Below are 21509 nucleotides of genomic sequence, written 5' to 3'. Positions count from 1 at the left end.
CATGCTTAGTGTAATTGAATGAAATGTTTATAATTACACTGTTTAATATGAAAATAAATGCAAATGAACTTCTAGCTTCTGTGTGGTTGTGGCACATAGTAAGGCTGTGAATATGTCGGGGTCTGGAGACTTCCCAGTCGCTGAGCCAGGCAATGAAATGAACCTTGGCTCCAAGAACTGGCTCTCAGGATCTGGAATGTGATCACTGAGGTGGGAAGGAGCCAGGACTACAGAGAGTTCGAGGTGTCTTTTAGATATAGTTTGGCTTTACACACAACTTTGCCATCATTGGCAAGGGTGATGAGTTCTGAGCAGGTGAAGAGGTACACGTGAGGCTACAGGTAAGCTCTGTTAACCTCACTGAATCTCTACAACTGGAGAGGAAGGTTTTGCCAAGTCTCTCCTGGGTTTTTGCTTCAGCGATCACTGAAACTGCAGCCCTTCTGGCCTCTACAGGCTGTGTAGGCAGGTGTCTGCATGCCGGGCTTTCCCCTGGCTTCGCCCACTGCCCAGCTCACACAGCGCCCGACCCCATGCTTGGCCCCGTGGGTGATGGGGCCCACAGGGTGGCAGCTACATTGCTGTCCTTTGAGGCTGTGCCCAGCTGAGCCCCATGGAGCAAGGACCACTTCCACCTCTCCTCCCAGTTCAAGCTCCAGGAGGGGGTCCCAGTTTCCAGGCAAGGGCCCCTCCCCTGGAACCACAATGCCTTGCGAGACTGTATTAGTGGCTAATGCCCCCGACGACACAGCTCCCAGGATCACATGGACACTCAAACCTGTCTGTTTTTCCAGAAATCTCCTCCCTTTTGTATTTAATAGATGACGCTATTTTAATGATATATTGATGTCAACCTGGGAATGTCCCTGGTTTTAGACAAACATTAACATAAATCTGTCTCATATTTATTTCAGCTATATTGTCTTTTTGAAACTCACCAGTTTTTGTTGACCCCTATTGAAGGATACGTCATCATCAAACAGCTATTTAAAACTTACCTGCACATCAGCTTAATTACTTAGCAACTTATTGGTAAGATTAATTAGTAGTAACCAGTACTTGGATCTTGCCAAATAGTGGGCCCACATCGACGTATGAACTGTTATAACTTGTTCATAATTGGACCCTTCCCAAGTACTTACTTATGCTATGTGCTAAGCTCATCCAAGTTTTTAAGATGGTGAAAAGATTTCGCCACATGTAGATTACTTACCTTTTATCATAATAGCTGTGAACTTAGACTGGAGAACAGAGCGAAAATGGGCAGCACTTAGCAATGGTCAATTCTTTATTTATTATTCATAACGATTTATAATTATAATTTACAGCCTAATTAATAACCTTATTATAAGTCATTGAATCATTTATAAGGTTAGTCCGATTGTGAAGTGGTACTAACATTTGCCCCAAAGTTCAAGAATATACATTTTTTGTAGTGTACAAGAGCCAAATGGTTAAAACTCATGCTGTTTAACCACAACATCTCTGGTTCGATTCTGCTGAAGACCCTTCTTACACACTTCCAGCCTCCTGCTATATATAAGTGCTTACTGTAAATACTGTTGTGAAAATGAAGCATTCATCCTCGAAGTCCATTCATTAAAATAAAATCTCGTCAGGTACATTACTGTCTGTTCTCAGCACACTAACTGCAAACAAACTCGTTTTCCAGACAGACTGAAATGACATCAGAACACAAAAGAGTATTTTTAGACTTTTATTTCACATTTCAATGCCCTTGTAAGATGAATGTCGAGTTCATGGTGACATTCAGACCTGCCGTGCAGTTTCAACAGTCACGGTCGTATCGTGGTCGTAGCGATTATGTGGATGGATATAATACTAACAGGAAGAATGTTCCTTATTGCAGGCGGATAGAGAGGTATCATTTGGTAATGTGGACTGAAGTTTCCATATTTTTCTCTGCAGTCACTTGTAATTTAAAGAGCATTATATTTTCCTGAAGTATGGAGATCTCAAATTTTGCCTTTTGAAAAAAATATTACAAAGGCTTGTCATACCAATAAGGGCAAAAAACACTCAATTGCAAACATGTAACAGGCCAAAAACGTATGGAGAGACAAAATTCAACAAATGCATAGTAAATAAATAAATAAATAATTGATATCACATGCAAACAAACAAAACAAGATTCTAGAAATGAAGACAATTTCGGCTACAGCAGGACTGTGTGTTTGAAGTTAGTTTGGTACCCAAAGCCTTAGCCCTTTATCAAAGCCCCACCCTCTTAGGTTTTCACAGGTTATTGTATAGAAGAATAAAAGCTATTGCTAGATCCCAAAACACCCAGTAGCCAAAGCCGAGTAAGAGCAAACACATGCACTCACTTTGAAATTTTCATCCCACAAGACATCAAGATCCAGTCTACTTAAACGCTCTTGTGCTCCCTTTTTCTTTTTAGTCATTGCTGCATACTGACGTGGTCTCTGCCCGGGAGACGGGCCCCAGAGAGAAACATTCATCCATCGATCAAGAGTCAAATCCAACCAAAATAATACGGTATAAACTCAGTGGTATGATTGTGCATTCCCTTTACACGAAGGGATAAGGGCCTGTAGGAACAAATGTGGATCCAGGCACAAACGGGGCAGGGGAGGCGGCGGAGGAGGAGGAGGAGATGGGAAGGTGCTACACACCCACAGCATTCCCGTTCACTTGTGTTGGAGGCCGTGGGGGGAGCGGGCTGCGTGGGGGTCCAACTGGAGGAGGATGAGGGGCGCGAGGAGCCTCTGCTGAGTTCCCCCTCACACTGATGTGCTCCCATCCACCCTGGAGGTTGAACACACAGAGGAGAATAGACCACCAAATATGCATTAGTCCACCACTGAAAATAGTCCCAAACAAACTACAACAGAAGCGGTTTTGTTCACGTTGCCAAGTGTTTATTTGTCTATTTGTTGGTTGACTGCATGTTGCACAACTGTGTACTCAAATTTCTGGCACCAGCTTTGTGCAATAGGTGGCTGCAGCATAATGAGCCTCTCACTGAGGAAAGACGACCGAAATGTCACAACAAGTGAGTGAGAGCTTTTGAGATTTTTGCTTTTAAACTGTGAGTGATCACTGACTTTATTAAAAGTCTATTATATTTAACAGTGCATCACACACGTTGCAACCCCTTGACTGTGCACACCAGCAGCCTCTGAATGCAAACAGAATTTGGAATCCGTCTCTGCTTAATATCATGATTTTAAAAACACCAAATGACTTGCTTTAAAAAATTATATTTGTTTAAAATATGAAAAATTGTAAAATGTCACTATCTCCCAGGATTCACAGGACAATGAACTCTGATAGAAAACCTCTCATTTTCAATTCATTTTTCAATTAATCGCCAGCACTGATGTAATAATGTAGTAGTGACTACTGACTACTCATGGGTCCAAATGTCAACATTAATGATGATTATTTAAAATTCAAGGCCAACAAAAGTAAAAATGTACATGTATGGTATGATATACTTAGTAATTGCAGACTCACCCCTATGCCATAGTCCCAGGACTGGCCCTTGGGTTGCATGGGTCCCACCCCGAGTCTGTGGCAGACAGCTCCAGGAGTCTCTGCAGGGAAGCCTGGAACTCCATCTGCTATGATCCACACCTGGAGAGAAGGACAGCACCGAGTCACTCAGGTTTGTTATCACAGCTGGATCCCACAACAATTCTTGCCACATGCAGATAAAAACTGTCTTTGGTAGATAAATTCAAGTGTCACGTATGTCGTCTACTCGACAGAATGGGGGCTGCAGTAACACTGACCTGGTCCAACGGTCCCACAGAAACCTTGGTGACGTTGTTAGAGATGAGCTCCCAGGCGGAGCCCTGAGGGTAGCTGGGGGTGAGGCCCTGTCTGTACCACAAGTTACCTATATGAAGACAAAAGGGTTTATTAAATTTTAATCAAGTCTTTCTTATTTTAATAAAGCAAAAAAAGGGTGTTGACTGCTACTCACTGTTTTCATCTACAGCAAAGACGGAGGTCCGCCCAACAGACAGCTGTCTGAGCGTCTGTCGGGGCGGAGACGGGATGTGATACCAGCATTCTCCTGCAGAAGGACAAGAGCACAGGAAGTTTGGTTCTGTTTGGTCAATTACTGCATGTGTTATGTACTCAAACAAGAAAAAGATTTTTAAATGCTGCATACAGGATAGGAACTTTATCTTGAGGCAATACAGATTTATATGTGAACATTAGACTTTTATGGACAATTACTTTAAATTTACACTTAGAGGTTTAACTTTAAAAATAGCAGCCTTTCTTGGATGGACTGAGAAAAGTTAAGAGACAAACTCAAACCAATTAACTTGTATAATGTGTCTTTTTTTCTTTCACTCCAGTTAATATTTCTGCCAACAAGTTTTACTCAAAGGAGAAATTAGAGCTTCACTGCCAAACCACCATGAGTAGGCTAACTAGGCTAATGGTTTAGCTAGCTAGCAAACAATATGGCTTTTATTTTTTTTTATTTTTTACAATGTGATGTTAGGTCAACCCTTTTGCAATCCAGCCTTTGACTTTTTGTCATGCACACAGGTCAGATAATAACATTATCTGAGTTTCACATCTTCAGCTGACCTGCGGGGTTTTGTGGGGAAACAGACCCTCTGTAAAACACAGCTCCGTCTTTGGCGATGGCCCACACCTGGTTGGCTCCGCCGATGGAGATGGACTTGAAGGGCTGATCTGTGCCCACATGTAGCCAGGAGCCGCCCTGTGAGACCAAACACACGAGGGACGTGTTGTTTTTAACAATGTTTGCAGAAAATTTGATGTAAGAATCTAAGAATCTCAGTAGATCTAGAAAACGTCCTGCTGCACTTACTGTATGTCTCTCTTGGTCACAAGGATAGTTCAAATTATTTGAAATGAGTTGTATGAGGTACTTATCAATAATCAGTGTATTATTTACAGTAGATGGTGGTCAGCACACTCCAGTTTAGAGAAGCAAGGAGTAGTACTGCAGTAATGTACTGCTGTGGTCCACCTAAAAGATATCAATATCAGTTTAAATGTACGCTTTATTTAGAATGATTTCATCAGACAGCATTCTCTGATGGAAAACCGTCACATCAGAAAAGGCTGTCCGATGGCAAAGTAAAGCAGTGAAAATATTCTAAATATAGCATACACCTACTTACACATACTGATATTCATTTTTTTTTTTTTTTAGATGGACCATTTTCGGTTGCTGAAATACCTTTTGTTGCAGTACATTTCTGTGGTTTGTGCTTTTCTGAACTGGTGGCATGGCAACTGGCGTCTACTATATCTAATACACTGAATATAAATAAACACATAATACAACCCTTCATTAAATAACCTGAGATATACAAGAGACTGTCTGAACTTGTTTTTCAGCACGTTTCTCACCGCAGGGTTTTGGGGGCTGACTCCCAGACGACATAAGACATCTCCCTTGTCACTTAGAGCCCAGACAGGGACCTGCTCCATCATGCTCTGGGCCAGACAAGGCATCAGAGAGATGTCACTCAGGGGGATAGGTGGGACCTGCTGCCATGGACCTCTCAATGTGATCTTACACTTCCTGTACACAGAATATGTGATAATTTTAACGCTGAACGAACCAAAAAAAGATGTGTGAATATGTGTATTTGACTACCTTGTCCATCTTCTGCGCCTCACAAAGTCTTTCATGGTTTTGTGGCCGTGAAAAGTTCTGTGGGAGAGACATAAGTCAGACACAAAACACACATCTCCTCTCCCTATAATGTTGTTTTTCGTAGAAATAATTTAAACATACACAGGGAAATCTGCAGCGTACTGCCAGCCTTCTTTGTCTGTTCCCCCGGGGACATGGTAGTCCACAGCCCACTCTGACACCTGGAACACAGTTTGATTGAGGAGAATGGATGAGAGCAGCCACATGTCACATCCATGAGATGTGACATATCTTGAGAACAACAACAGCAGCAGAAAAACAAGCGCTGTAAAAGTCCCGGCACCAACTGAAAAAAATAGTGACACCACTATTTTGTGGTTAGACGGACTGTATTCACCCAAAAAAGAGCACAGCATGACGCAGGATCAAAGTACCAGGATGGGCGGCTCTAATCTCTCAGCTGATCATTAAACAAGAAATTAAATTTGCGTACAGGAGGCCTTTTGACTTGATCCTACATACCCAGGACCACTGAGGGGAGGGTGGGTGTGTGTTGCCTTTGGTGCACTCCTTCAGCCCGCTCTCGTCACTCCACATCGGCCGATCTGTAGGAAGCCCTCTGGAGCCAAAAAAAACCAACCTTTTAATGAGCACAACTGCAAAGATCGAGATAAACTGTAAAGGCTGTGTCGGTGTCAGAGATGAGGTGTTCCTACTTGTCGGTGTATCCGGTCATAGGGTTCCATCTTTGATTCTCATACACATGAACACTCCTGACATCAGTCTGCTGGTGCATCTGAACCGAATCTCCTGCAGTGAACACAAACATGGACACAAATGCAACGCCAGCAAAAAAAAAAGAGGTACACAAAAATGTGCATTTAGTGTATGTCTCTGTAGCTGAAACCACGCTAAGCAACTGCACACAAAACTACAAGCTGTTAGCAAGAGGATAGTGCATTGATTATCTCTGAACCACTTTACAAGATTAATGATTTAAAATGGTTTATACTTAGATTATTAATTAGGTTGTTAAGACTTTATAAATCATTAATAAGCTGATACAAGACATTAGAAATAAAAGGACAACAAATGTATTAAAACTGCCCTTCCTTCAAGAAAATCTGATGTTGACAAGTTGCACCAGCAAGTTATTTTGTCTGTTAACTTGATAAATAAATCAACAATCATTACAATTGTCACACATAAATTAGTTGATCAACTAATTGATTAATTATTTCAACTGAGAAGAAGGGTCATTAAAAGGACTCAAAGGTTTAAATCAATATCTAGGAGATGATTTGGGAAACCTATGGTTAAATGTCTACAGGGGCATGTTTACCCGGGGTGGGCTGTTGCCCATAGCGCCCACTGTAGACCCAGGCGGTGCCGTCCCACCCGATGCCCCACACCAGCCCCAGACTGTTAGACTCTACACAGCGCAGGTGACCTGGGACCTGCCGCCAGAACCTGCAGCACCACACAGCGGAAGCACCCAGCATTAGCCACAGTATCGTTAGCAGACATTTTAGCAAACAGAGACAGTAATCCCCACTTTAAAGGGATAGTTTGGATTATTTGAAGTGGGGTTGTCGCCCCCGATTTAGAGAAGCAGAGAGAAGCACCAGCACAGAAGCTAATGAATGTACTGCTGTTGAGAGGGCGAGCAACAAAAAAAAAATCATTCACTTAAAAAGGGTCCACCTAAAAGAAATGAATCTCAGTTTAAGTGTACACTACATTTAGAATATGTTCTCAACTTTACCTTGCTGTCAGATGGCAATTTCTGATGGGAAACCGCTGTTATATAAAAATAACTCTCCAAAACAACCACACTCCATAGGTGAAATCAATTTTAGGAAACATAACACAAGAGTTGCTGGTCTACTGCTGCCTCAGTCTGTTAGTTTGTTTGTGTTATTGTGCGACTTCTGTGAATCTGAATGTTTTGCTGCTAACCCTGTTCACTGCAGTACATTAGTCAGCCTCCTACACCGGTACTTCTGCTGCTTCTCCTTACTGTGTCAACTGCCTAAGTACCTCATTAAACCTACATCAAATAATCAGAACTACACCTTTAATCATGCAGAGCAGTATGTTAGCATGTTAGTCAACTGTCAACCGAATGAAGCAGAATTAGTGTAGACACAAAAAACTGATGGGAAACCAGTACAAGAGAAAGAGAAAGCGAAAATGAAGCAGGCAGACAATTGTTTGGTATCAGTCTCACAGGAGGTCACAGGCCGGTGTGTGTGCAGTTGCCTCCAGGGAGAAGGACGGCTCGTGGACCATGACGTTGCCCTTTGAGGTAGTGGACCACAGGGCCTGTCTGGACGGTGGACCTGCGATCCCTCGACACTCACAGCAACAGTCGGACAACAGGCACAGCTGAAGACACAGGACAGACCCAGAGACAACAGGGAATGCGATCAGCAATGGACTAAATATAAACGCTAGTAAAGTAAAATGTGCAAAAATGTCAAATTCTACCTAACATGTAATGATCTATGATGATATGATTTCTGTGTAACTCTCACCCAGTCATTCATGTCCTTTTCAGTTTGTGCTGCCAGCACCAGAGGCCACCTCTGCTTGGTCCTTTGTGCTGTGTAGACAGCAAAGGCATAGTGGCAGTCCCTGAGCACTGGAACCAGCGCCGTCACTTCATTTATGAACACATGAAGGTACTGAAAAATAAATACAGTACAATACATGAGCTAGTCTTACTCTTGGTGCTGTCGCGTTCTTTGAGAATTTAAAGGGATAGTTTTAATCATTTGAAGTTAGACTGTATGAGGTACTTATCCATAGTCAGTGTATTTAGCTACAGTAGATGGCAGCTGGCATGCGCTCAGTTAGGAAAAGTGTTTGGCAACACCACAGGCCAAGCATAGACCCAATCCAAACAGGTACCAGACTGCTTTGGCAAAATCAGTGATTTTACCTCACAGAACACAGGACTTGCTGGTCTTCAGTCTTGTAAAGGGTTTGTTTGGATTCACCGAAGTCACACAGTAAGACAAACTAACGCACAGATCGAGGAAGATGGTAGACCACCAGCTCCTGTGTTCTGTGAGGTAAAATGAGTTTGGTTGGTTTGGACAGAGTGATATGTAGCTTATATAACTGTGGTTTCCCATCAAAAAAGACTGTCTAACATCAAGGAAGAGTAGTGAAAATATTCTAAATATAATGTACACTTAAACTGATACACTGAACACAGGTACTGCTGCAGCTTCTCCAAACTAGGGGCATGCTGACAGCCATCTACTGTACGTGATAAGCTCACTATGTTAAAGTACCATATTTACAACCCAACCTTCAAAAAGTCCAAATCATCCCTCTCTAAATGGCCATGACTTAACAGCAAGACAAACCTTCTTCTCATCATACTGTGTGTAGTAAACAAAGAAAATGCTGTCCTTCCTGCCGTCAGACTTGGTCGACTGCTCGAGCGCGACTCCCACATCCACCCAGCGCTGAGGCTTCCAGTCTCTCCACCAGCGCAGCGCACCTTTACGCACCCACACCGACTGGAGGACGTAACCGCGTGAAGACAGAGACAGGTAAAATGTGACAGGAGGGGAGATACAGCATCATCAGTTATTTTTGTTAAAAGGGAAACCAGTCTTACGTGGCTTCTTTCCAGCGGCTTCTTGCTGATCTCCTCTTTGTGTTCCTGCTGCTGCTGTTCGCTCCAGGCCGCTGACTGGACTGGAGTCAGCGACAGGGAGCTGGTGAGGGGACCTGACAGAGAGACGTACGAGTCAGACGTTTAGACAGACAGACAGACAACCATAGAGATGACACATACAGTATATCTCTATACATATAAAAACCCAAACACAGACACACAGAGAACAACATTCAAATGACACAGATATATAAACAACAGACAATCAAATTCATGTGACCACATTTGTGATAACAGGTGTCATGCATGAAGCCATTAACGAACAAGTTGTCACTAATTTTTGTTCGTATCAACTATTTGTTCGTATTTTGTTATTACCCATTGATTTCTGGGATACACTGTAGTTTTCTTATTTTTGCCCTTTTCTTAGGTAACAATTTTCATGAATTTGCTGCATTAATCTATTTTACATAATCTTATATTCTATATTTTAGGGGATTTAGATCATTGGTCAGACAAAACATGTAATTTGAAAAAGTCTATGGAGTCCGTAAGCTGACATCATGTGATGGTTATCTGACAAGTCAAAGATTTAAATAAATGCATTAATAAATATATGAATGATATGAAATAAAATTGTAAAAATAAACATAAAGCTTTTCCTTTAAGATCTGACTAGTTGGTACAAAAAACTGCAATGGATTTTTAATATTTCTTTTACCACCACACCATTTGAAAAAAAACAAAAAAACTTGGACTTATTTTTAACTCCATCACTGACTCACTTCAGTTACTGTGTGTCTCTCTGCTGACTCAGCATTTACAGCAATACAGTACATTGATTTCACTTCAGCTGAGGTTCTTTTTCTTCTTTCAGCCTTGTTTTAGTGGCATCTCTCCAACTGCCAAATGCTGAAGTACATGCATAAGACACCAGACCTGCCCCTATACGGTGCAGGCTTGAGCTAATTTTGGTGAAAAACGTTTGGTGCATCTGGAGTCGACCTCTCTTATCTTTTCTCTCAGCACAAAAATAAAGAGAGTTTTAAGAAAAGAAATTTTCAGTCTTACTTTAATTGAGTAAATCTGAATACCTGTGGGACTAAGCCAGCTGATCTGTGAGTTTGCGTCCACATCGCAGCCTCCACCAGAGATCCAGGACCACACTGGCCCGTCCTCTTCTCCAACACCCTGAGACGTCTCCAGAGTCCCCAGGGCATAGGTGGCAGCAGCTCCGCCATCACCCGCAGAGAGTCCTGCGGCCTGGGCACTTCGAGCCGCCTCCGCCCCCTCCAGATCCACATTCATCCAAGGGACGTCATGTCCCTCGCCCTCAGGGGTCAGGAGTATCGGGGCCGGGGACTGCTCCTCGCCTTCCTCCTGTGGAACCTCTGTGATAGATGGTTGCGGCGTGGACGGTTTGTCACGGTCTGACACCAGGCTGTTGATGAAGCTGTCGCTGGCAGGGATGAAGGGTTTGGGGGCGTCCTGTTGGGGGGCTGAGGGAGCGTCCTCTGTTTTCAGGGGAGGTGAAGGTGTGTCAGCTCCTCCTAAAGGGACCACAGAGGGGGCTGCTGCCTCCAGGACGGGGGCATCATCAGTGCTGTTCTGTTGGTCAGGAGGACCTAACTCTGAGTCCGAGTCAGTGCAGCTCAGAACTGATCCCTGTGAGGCCTCAGTCAGCTGACCGCTGAACTCACGCTCATTCCTAGTGGACAAAGCAGAGAATGGACAGCTTAAGCTTAAGCGGAGAGTGGACGGAGAGTGGGTGGACAACATGCAGCAAAGGGCTGCAAGCTGAAGTTGAACCCATGGCTGCTGCAGAGGGCTCAGCCTCAGTACAAGGGCCTCACACTCTACCAATTGAGCTACCAGGGCGCCCTCATTTAAACTAAATTCATGAAAGACAACATATTATTGACAGTAAACATGTCAAATTCTACAAATACAGTAAACAGTAACAATTACAGGCTACTACTTAGTCGCCCATGAGGAAAGTTCCCAGACTTCCTCAAGAAAATTGCACAACTTTGTGAGCTGTTTAATTAGGAGATGCTTGACAACTTTGTGAAATTACTCTATGGCAAATTCTTATTAAGGCCTTGTAAATTAGGCAGATTTTGTACATTAAATTATTTCTTTCTTTGTGTCTATATGCCCAGGCATGTTGGCTAAATTAAAAACAACACATTTGGTCTTCGGTAGCTGGTATCATGTTTATATGAATATACAGTAGAGTGAGGAAATGACACCCAAACACAAGTGGAGACACACGGACGCCAGGTGGGAACTGACATACTTAGAACTGCCAAAGACACATTTTAATGCCAAGTAGGAACAGGCTCATACAGACCTGGGTGGAATAACCTCTTTACTGTTGCCCCATTGGGCAGAAACAGGGATCCAGCCGTTCCCGCTTGGTTCAGACGGGGTCACACCCATTCTGAAATACAGACCGCGGTCCTCACCTACTGCCCACACCTGACGGAAGAGAAGAACGTAGAACAACAATGAACAACAAAATGCAACATCACATGCAAACGTCCACATACCTGTCGTAACAGGTCATATTTATTTACTGAGCCCTAATCTCATAATCACAAGAAGGTAATTCAGCAACAACATGAAAAACTAATAGGATGTATGTCGCAGAATCCTTATAAATGTCAAATAAAACTTTTTTCGCTCTTCAATGACATATCAGAGGCAATAGTAGGACACATGCAACTGTTACTTTATAAGGCCATATACTGTAACAGTGGTGCCTGCCACCTCACACAAGCCATATCCATAATTACAGCCCTGAAATATGAAATATGGGATATGATGACGACGGCTTGGCCAGCTTCTAATTAGGGAGTCTCCCATATGTCAGGCCAGTAGTCTGCGGATATATTAGGCTGGGCCTGAGGTGCTACTGCTGGGACATTGGCTGGAACGGCTGGCTGTACTCGTGTTACAGCGGGACTGGAGGGTAGAAGTAGAGGGGCCGGGGGAGGTGGGGGCAACAGGGGTGAGAGACAGAAGGGGAGGAGGTGTGAGATGTGGGTTTGCAGTGCTAGCAAAGTCCTTAGCAGTGAGATACAGAGCGAAGACGTTTCTGCCCCTGACCCGAGCCCTGATCTGGCTCGTCTTGAAACCAGATCCAGAGTTGAGGGTAAAGTGAATCGGTCAGAGGGGAGGCAGCTAGAGAGTAGAGGCTGGCGGAGGTGGAAACAGGCTACAATAAGGTTTCAAGGTCCAGTGTGGAAGATTTATGAGGTTTTATTGGCAGAATGTGTCATGAAAGGAATATAATATTAATAAAGATGTTTTCATTAGTGTATAATCACCTGGAAATAAGAATAGCTGTGTTTTCTTTACCTTAGAATAAACTGTTTATATCTATAGAGAGCTTGGGTCCTTTTCCATGGAGGCTACCATGTTACATCATTTATTTCAGGAGCCCAGAACTGACAAACCAAACACTGACTTAAGTTTCGCAGTCTTCGCAGCCTTCTGCACACTTGGAAGGGGACGGTGAGGCAGTGTTAATGTCACTGACTGATACTTTTCACAACAACATCTTCTCATTGATGAAAGCAAGACAAAAACAAAATAAAAGGGTAATTTATGATGACAAAACTATGATGATGAAATAAAAACAAAATGTCAGGGAGGGATGGGATGGAATCTGATACGACTCGGGGTGTTTATTCCTCCAGAAGCTCTGGCTCAGAGTTCCTGAGAGCTCAGCAGCTGTCTCTAGGTGAATAACGTCTCCGTCTCTCCGTTCCACCCGGTCCTCACACGACTTTTTAGCTGAATGTTTTCAACTTGCAGTCTTAACTTGCACTTAGTACAGCGTAACCAGAAACACCGTATAAAGCTACAGTTATTTCGGGCTCTCATTTTGGTGCTTTATAAAAATGTTTAGTAGCAAAGCAGCAGAGGGCTACAAGCACTAGCTACATGTCACTGCTGAACTACAGTGAGCCTGTTGAGTCAGACAGAACAGCCAGTAAAAATGTTTTAGTGTAACTGGTTTGTAGCTTTGGAAATATTCATAAAATAATACAAGGGTGTTGTGCAGGGCAGTTCTAATATATTAAGATTTGACCCGAAAAGAAGACTGAAGAAATGAAGTATATTTAATGTGAATGTTTCAGTTAATAACAAAAACAAAAAAAAAAGAGATTTTTGACAGGAATATCACTAAAATACGACTTAAACTAAAAGGCATTTTAGTGAAAAGACTATGGCTAAAACTAAATCAAAATTTGCTCTCGTCCGTTGCAATGTGCAAGATCACCACTTGATGCCACTAAATCCTACACTGGTCCTTTAAAGGAATCAAAAAGGCTGAAGTGCTCACTTTGAAATTTTATTATTAAGAATATAATTTAGTCACAAAAAATAGCAAATCTTGACAGATAAAGCTGACCTTTTGTCCACATAATAATGAGCAACTTTTGGAAAAAAAAACATATGTTTCCATTGCATTATTTGTGCTTTCCTAAATAACATGTTCAGATTCAGGTGCATCCCTACTCAGTAGCTACTACTACTGTTGAACCTACATTTAATACACAAAAGTACTATTTGTTCAGGTGGTTCAATAGTTAGATTAAACAAACACAGGACTTTCACCCAGAAGTCTGAGGTTAGTGTCCTGTTTGTTACATAAAGACAGTTTCATCATGCTACTGAATTATTCAAGAGAAAAATCAACATAATGAGACATAGATAAGGCCTCGGCTCAGAAATCTTTTAACCTGGTCATTGAGTCCTACGTCCACCATCATCATCTCCCCTCCGATGCTGATCCAGCCGGAGCCACAGGGGTTGTGGGAGTTCACGCCGCGTCTGAACCACACCTTTAAACACATAAACACACAGTTACAGATGTGTTAAAGCCACAATGAGCAGCGGCTATTCAGTTTTACACATGTGAGGAGTATCGATTCACCTTATAGTCTTTGGTGACCACCCAGACCACACTAGATCCAACCGCCACGTGAAGAGCTTCAACCTCCTTTCCTGGCGATTCCACCTCCACCCACGATGTGCCTGAGAGAAGAGAGTGCTGCGTTCACTGATGTATCGCAAAGTCAAGACCTCGTGTTAGCAAGCTGTCAGCTGTTTAAATTAAGCAAGGGTTCAGCCTTAATGTTTCTTTTTTCCACTTGCTCAGTCGGGGAAAGGGGATCAGAAATCTACCTGCCTGAAGTCAATTTTTACTTGCTCCTATACAAATCGTTTTATGCTATGCTTTTATTATTGTTATCAAATGACAAAGACTAAAGTTAATTCTTATGTTATATCTAGGGCTGTGATGTCTATAAAATGTCAGAAGACAGTTTTTAAAGTCAAAGGTGATGTCTTTAAAATGTCTCATTTTAGTTGTCAGTCCCAAACATATTCAGTTTAATAGAATAATAAATGAAGAAAAGCGGGAAATCGCTGTATCTGAGAGGCTGAAAACAACATTTTCTGTCATTTTGCACAGAATTCCTTTGAGAATTAATTTGATTATCGAAAAAGTTTAATAGTTTAATACTTTTTTTTAACTTGCCCAGTCAGGCAAGTGGATTGCCTGATTTACTTGCCCCTGGGAAGAGGGTGAGCCTTATTGTTGAGCCCTGTAAAAAGAGCTGTGTTGTACAAAACTAATCTCAGTTTAGTGAATGCAAGAGTAGCAATGTAAATCTAAATTAAATAAGAGTCTAATCAATATGGAGATTCTTGCTATTGAAATGAAAATAAATAAATAAAAAAAAAAAAAAAAAAAAGTAACAAATAAACTGAGAAACTGAGAGGTTTAAATTTAATATTTCTTAATTGTAAGATAATTTAAAATAAGGTAAGTGGAACATAATTTAAAGTTAAACTATGGTTTAATTGGGTTATCGGGTTTAAAAATTAATGATTGGTGATGCAACCCAACCTTAATATATCTGGCATATAAACTTAAACCATCATATCTGATTTTTGAAAAATGTATTGCTGCTGTTAATTTTTACAAGACGAGGAAGTTCAAATCCTGACAAAATCCCAACAATGATAAAATCATCAGACTGATTGTTAAAGAAAAGAAAAAGGGCAAAGATGAGAGATGATGGAAAACAATTTCGGGGGAAAATGTGAACTTCAATGAATGCTGACCAGTCGGACTGTCCAGGCTGAGACCAGTACGGACCAGCAGGTTTCCATCCCAGAGCAAAGCCCACAGCAGGTCTCCGGGGCCGGCCGATATCTGAGCGACCTCCTTGGGGACTTCTACTTCCTCCCAGCCGGAGCCTTCTGGGACCCGAGGGTGGATACCCTCCCTGAACCACACCTGCAGGGTGAAGGTGAAGTTATAAGACTGGACTGGGTGGAATATAGTATAACATGAGCCTTGGCTTAAAATAATACATACATAATACATTACATACATTTATAGCATCAAATCATGTTATTTAAAGTATAATTTTAGCTGTGTTCTGAAAAAAAAAACCTAACATTTGGTGCACCTAGTCAAACAGGATTTAATTGGCTCAAAAAGAAATTCTATTAAGTCATGCTGCCCTCTGGTGACCAAAACAGTGAACTGCACCTGTAGAAGGATAGCAGCCTGTTGCTACTGTATCTGACTGTGATCCAAATTTGCAGCATTTGAACTAATAAAATTCAAATCTTTGCTGAAAAAAGCGCATTTAATCATATTAGGCTGTATTAATAATGGCGGTACAAGCAATGCAGTGACTGGCAGCTCCTTCAAACTTCACAGCATTTTTGTGTTAATTGTGTTTTTTTTTTCAGGTTTATTGCTGAAAGACACATCACCTATGACAGAAATATACTCATAGGCGTTGGAAAAGGAAGTGTGGGGTTTGACTTGAAGAGCAGTGGACGCTGAGACAATGAATAACGTCCACAGCATCTTTTGACCATCCAGTGAGACCAGCTGGACGCACCAAAGCAGGTTGTGTGATCATCCCAAGAGGAGAGGAGGAGAGCTGAGACAAAAGCCCCGCTAACCCAGTTTGGACCTCAATCTGTCCCTTTCATCATTTAAAAATATGAATACAAACTATACCATTGTGATTTTATTTAAATAGCCTTTATAGTTTACGTTGTTTATGAGAATATTTTCATTATATTAGTTGGGTAATGGCTTTTAATAAACATCAGGGTTCTAAATTCTCAAAGCCACAGTTGAGCATGTAATTCTTCATCTTAACTTTAAAAAAAAAGTTGCTCTAAAGCCTTTGTGTTGGTCCAGAAGACTGACCTGTCCTTGCTGGGACACACCCCAGAGGTAGGGATACCTTCCAGACTGGTCACTCATCTCCCAGCCACCACAGCTTATGTCACAGAGTGGCAGCGGGGGCTTCTTGGGATTGTCCAGGGGGATCTGCAGAAAGACGGTGGACTCTATCTGACTTGTACTCAACTCTTCTATGCTGACACAATCTTACGAGTTTGAATTATAACCAAAGCGAGTCCAAACCTTTGCCCAGGTGCCTTGTGCTATGTATCTCCTATAGCGGATCCACCGCCTACGACGAACACAGGAGTTCCACTTCTTGTCTGGGGAAAAGTTGGCCGGGAAATCGACTGCATACTCCCAGCCCTGAAGAATATGATATGACGTCTTGTATTTCAACATTAGACAGCAATTGAAAGAAGCATAGAAATACATTAATAGGACGGTGTGTGTGTGTGTGTGTGTGTGTGTTTCTGTGCTGTTCCGTACCCCAGTCTGGCTGGGTTCTCCTCCACAGTTCTGATCCACGTACCAGTCCCCCTCCCACTCCCAGCTGCGGGAGGGCAGCTCAAAGCTGTGGAGTGGTTGAGGATTCATCCCCGTCACATCGCTCCATGGCCAGCGGTCGGTGGGCAGCAGTGTGTCAGTGAAGTTGTCCACTGGGTTCCACCTCTGAAAACACACACACATACAAAGCAAAAGGACTTCAGCCTTGGCCAGTGGCGGAAAAAGTATTCAGCTTCTTTACTTAAGTAAAAGTACTGCGTTAAAAACCTTGCTGAAATAAAAGTATGCAAGTACAAACCCCTAAATCCAAAACAAGTAAAAAGTAAAGTAAAATAAAACCAGAATGCAACGATTTGTAGAAAAGCTTGTCGTAGGCAACTGGACCCTGTTTTTTTAGTTTTGTGATGATCCATCTTCCAGTTGATCCAAGAGGGTTTTTAAATAGTTTATTTAGTTTAAAAAAATAAATGAACTGTCTCAAATCACAGAAGAACATTTAATCCTTCAGTTTATCATAAAATTTCTAATTCCAAATCACCACATTTGGAGACACATAGTTTTCACTGGACAGGAAGGGTATGGAAAATCTAAAAATGAACTTGGAGTAAGTACGCAGTTGAAATAAAGAGTAATATTTGCCTCTAACGTTTAGTGGAGTAGACGTATAAAGTTGGATAAAAGTACCTCAGATTTGTACTTTGTTACATTTTTTTACAAAAAAAATAAAATAAAATAAAAACATATATAAAAATATCTTATTCTGACTGATATTGCTATTGTGATATGATTTTAGAGATAATGACAATTTTTACATTATTCCTATTTTGACTGAGAAACATGTTATCACACTAACACACTATGGTGTGATTTTTTATTTTTTTTTCAGGAATCTGTATCAAATGAAGATGTTTTTTAAGTCTGTATAATCTGATGTGTAGGACAGGAAGTCACTGCCTCACGACATTCATTCATTTAAAAGTTTTTTGATACACATCTTGCCTCTAACAAATATTGCACTTCCTGCGATTTGAAAATTGCAGAAAGCCATATTGCGATGTATAACAACATGCAGTTTGGACCAACCTGGTTTTCGTAGGTCTCCTCCCGGTAGCGGATGGGGGTCTCACTGGGCATCATGTTGAGGTAAACATGGTGGTCACAGCCGATGCCCCAGCAGCGCCCTTTTCCCGCAGTGACGCGCTTGAGCTCCAGAAGCATGTCGTCCGCACGCTCCCACCGCTGGCCAGCTGTGGAGAGGCTGTACACCCTGCCATACACGTCCACGGCCCACAGCAGCGTGATGGGCATGGTGGCCCCTGAACAGAGACAGTAAGGGAGCACTTATCTTTTCAAGCTGTCCGATATTTGTTTTATGACTCCGTGTGCTGCAGGTTTATTGATATCCTGAAGAGGGGAAGTGGGTCATCACACAGCGCCATGAGCAAAAGGCTACATTTGCATTTAGATTCATTCTGGAAGAGATATTTTCCAACTCTGCATCACCATAATAAGAAAAAGCCATACAGTGAAAATATGTGATGAGATGTGTCATATTATACACACTTTGTTCTATGTTATTGTTTTATTCAATTAATATTTTTTTGTTTCTTAACTGCTCTGTGACAGAAAACTGAATAACTTTGAGATATGAGTAAAACAAGACACTTGAAGACTTCATCTTAGTTTTAACGAAACACTGACTTTGAGGAAATAATCAACTGATTAATTAACTATAAAAATAATCATTAGTTGCAGCCCTGGTGCAATCCTGTATTATATAATGACAACGAAGCTGAACCTTAATATCATCAGAATTCAGTGATTAAAATCAGAATCTTAAAAATTTATTTTCATGATTCAGCAATTAAAGGACCAATTTGTAGGATTTAGTGGCATCTAGTGGTGAGCTTGCAGATTGCAAACACCTTGCCTTCTGGTCTACTGTAAATATAAATGGCTCATTCTAAGGTAACAAAAACATAATGATTCTTATTTTCAGATGATTTTACACTAAGGAAAACATACGTTTAGACACTGGTGGACTCAGGGGGTGAGGAGTGCACGGGCAGTTGTCCACCCTGATGCCCCCATATTCGAAAAATGCTGCAAAAATCCCCTCCTGGAAGCCCCTGTGGTAGATAAATTATGATAAAGTGCCCTACATGCTAGAAAAATAGTTGGCCTCTATGTGTCTCTCAGTGGTTAAATAGTTAATAGTTCCCTGTGTGCCTTTATAACAGAGGTATCATAGTTGTTGTACTTTAAGGAGGGCTTGACATTGAGCTTTTTCAGCCACTAGCAGAAATATTTTACCTGCATGACCAAAGTTACTTGTCTGAAATGGAAAATGTAGGCATGTTAAAAATTAAATCAAGTCAACAGGACTTTGGACAATTATTATATTGCATGTATATTATACTTTCATACATTTACTTTTGTAAAGGTATAGAAGGCATAACTTTTACTTGTAGTGGAGTGTTTTAAGTCTGTGGTTGATATTATTACAGGCTGAGCCTTCCCCTTTAAAGAAGGTGGGATTGTGGGTAGCTTGTGTACATACATTACTACCACAGATGTATTATACATCAGTGTCGCAGCCATATTTGACAGGGCAAGACTGACCTGTGAACATGGGCATATAAGAGGGAAGCTGTGTTTTTTCTGGATGAAAAGCACTATATCTTTTAATTCTCAACTGATTTCAATGAGTTGTGTTTTAAGCTCAAGGAAGAAAAAAGCTAAACAGGCAAGTGCAATTTATGCAATTAATTTAAATTTCTTTTGAATGTCTGAATACTGCTGACCAATCAAAAATGCTACAAAAAGTCCTGTGTGATAAAGTTTAAATAAAAAGCTGCAGTAATGCATAACTGAGCGATGTTGTCGACTGTGTATTTCTTCCCTCATAGGAGGAGAATAGTTGAGTGTCTATATAAATGTATTATTAACAGCTTAATTGTTTAAAAGAGATTTAAAAATGCAGTAAAGTATCAGCACTGGCAGATAATTGAGGCTGCACTATTATATCTGGTATTAGATTTTGAATCCCTGTAAATCTTATACACTGGACTTTTAATAGACCTTTTTATTGCAACTTTACACTCAAGGCTTTGACTACAGTCTTGAATTCTGGCCCTTTTCCTAGATTTTTAACTTCCTAAGCTTTTTCTCTTTTCACTTCTTATTTTTTCCCCAAATCATGAGATTAACTTTTTTTTTTTTTCCAACTGACCACTAAAACGAGGCAGTGGTGTTTTAATTTGAAATTCCTGACCGGAAGTCTTATTTTTATGCTGGCTGCCCAGCTTGACACTTGCTTTATCGACTGATACTAATCCGCTACGATATTGACTGTCACTGTGCCTTTGAACAGGCCTTTATTCCGCCCACTTTAAACAAATGTAGAATTACGGGATGCAAACCAGTCGCTTGAACTTTATTGTCAAATTAAAATACACTGAAATAGTGGCTGCAAAGACAGAGAAATAACCTGGAGTAAATTCTGCCTGTCACATTATATTTTTTTTTTCAAATTTCCTATGATAAACTTGGTATCCCTAATAGCATGCGGTGGAGCTTTACGCACACATTAAATCCAGGGTCCAAACCAGCAGCCTACCTGAATATTGGTATCCGATCCGCGGTTGTCAAGGGAATATCAACAGACGTGTCATGACATCAGGTGCAACAGCCGATACCTGCCGTCCCCGAGGCCCATGCTGGGACACATTCAACATGTTAAAACCCACGTTAAAGAACAGCAGAAGGAGTGAGGGCACACTATGCAGCGTAATAATACAGATAGCTGCATATGGATGCCGCAAAGTCGGCTATAAGCTGTTTACAGGAGCAGGGTGCAGGCAGGGTGCAGGCAGATACCCGTCACACACTCTCAAACACCTGATAGTCACTTACACGCGAGGCTCTGTCATCTGCAGCACCTGTGCGGCGGAAAAGTTCAGTCATTCGTGCGCATCCCGGCAGGCAGCGGCGTTTAATTCACACTCTGGACCAGAGGAATTCTCTGTCCAACTCCCGAGTCCACAACAGGAAATGGAGGAAGTGCCGCTCTGATTGGTTGAAACTCTGCAGGAGTGCGGGACCTCGCTCTCCCATTGGCGGAATAACACAGGAGCCGCTGGTATTTTTTTTTTCCGACGGCCGCAGCTGATTGACGCGCATATTTCAATAATTTATTCAGCGCCAAATGAATTATTGAAGCGCAAGGTTTGGGTTTTACCTGTTAGGCTACAGTATATTTAATGCAGAAAATAGTCTGAGCCATTGTGGTGGTCTGTACCCGCAAGACCAAGAACAAACAGCCTGACTGCAGTCAGAGATTATAGGCAGTATTTCATTTAAGTGTATTTAAAATACTTATTTAATTACTTCCTCAAATAATATTTAAATATTATTAAATTTTGTCATTTGTATTTTACTGAGCAGAAAAATATAAATAATCATTTCTAATAATAATAAAAAAGATGTAACTTGTA

At 41.5% G+C, this 21509-nt stretch overlaps 1 protein-coding gene across 1 annotated transcript; it reads right to left on the bottom strand.

Moving 5' to 3' along the window:
• Positions 1 to 1704: 1704 nt before the first annotated feature.
• tecpr1b (tectonin beta-propeller repeat containing 1b) lies at positions 1705 to 21090 on the bottom strand. The gene is made up of 26 exons (XM_084744360.1): positions 20929 to 21090; positions 20633 to 20732; positions 18097 to 18329; positions 16996 to 17178; positions 16750 to 16872; positions 16531 to 16653; positions 15420 to 15594; positions 14224 to 14324; positions 14030 to 14131; positions 11629 to 11756; positions 10370 to 10983; positions 9276 to 9388; positions 9019 to 9174; positions 8179 to 8328; positions 7872 to 8029; positions 6984 to 7111; positions 6358 to 6451; positions 6164 to 6260; positions 5783 to 5862; positions 5642 to 5698; positions 5392 to 5566; positions 4597 to 4732; positions 3974 to 4066; positions 3780 to 3886; positions 3502 to 3621; positions 1705 to 2790 (listed from the first exon to the last, which is right to left on the bottom strand). Exons 3-26 carry the CDS (start codon positions 18319 to 18321, stop codon positions 2650 to 2652), a joined length of 3579 nt encoding a protein of 1192 aa, XP_084600486.1. The 5' UTR covers positions 18322 to 18329; positions 20633 to 20732; positions 20929 to 21090; the 3' UTR covers positions 1705 to 2649.
• Between the last annotated feature and the right edge of the window lie 419 nt (positions 21091 to 21509).

Source organism: Lutjanus erythropterus, chromosome 19 (assembly GCF_056507025.1).
Source record: "Lutjanus erythropterus isolate fLutEry1 chromosome 19, fLutEry1.hap2, whole genome shotgun sequence".
NCBI lineage: Eukaryota > Metazoa > Chordata > Actinopteri > Lutjaniformes > Lutjanidae > Lutjanus > Lutjanus erythropterus.
The sequence above is the reverse complement of the archived record's forward strand: the minus strand, read 5'-3'. Positions and strand labels throughout refer to the sequence as shown.

Coding starts and splice junctions, on each gene's coding strand:
- tecpr1b (XM_084744360.1), bottom strand. CDS start 18,321: ATGCCCATCACGCTGCTGTGGGCCGTGGACGTGTATGGCAGGGTGTAC. Junction 15,595..16,530: donor GTGTGTCCCAGCAAGGACAG/GTCAGTCTTCTG, acceptor TTCACCCTGCAG/GTGTGGTTCAGGGAGGGTAT. Junction 4,733..5,391: donor TCAGCCCCCAAAACCCTGCG/GTGAGAAACGTG, acceptor TTGGTCTCACAG/GGCGGCTCCTGGCTACATGT.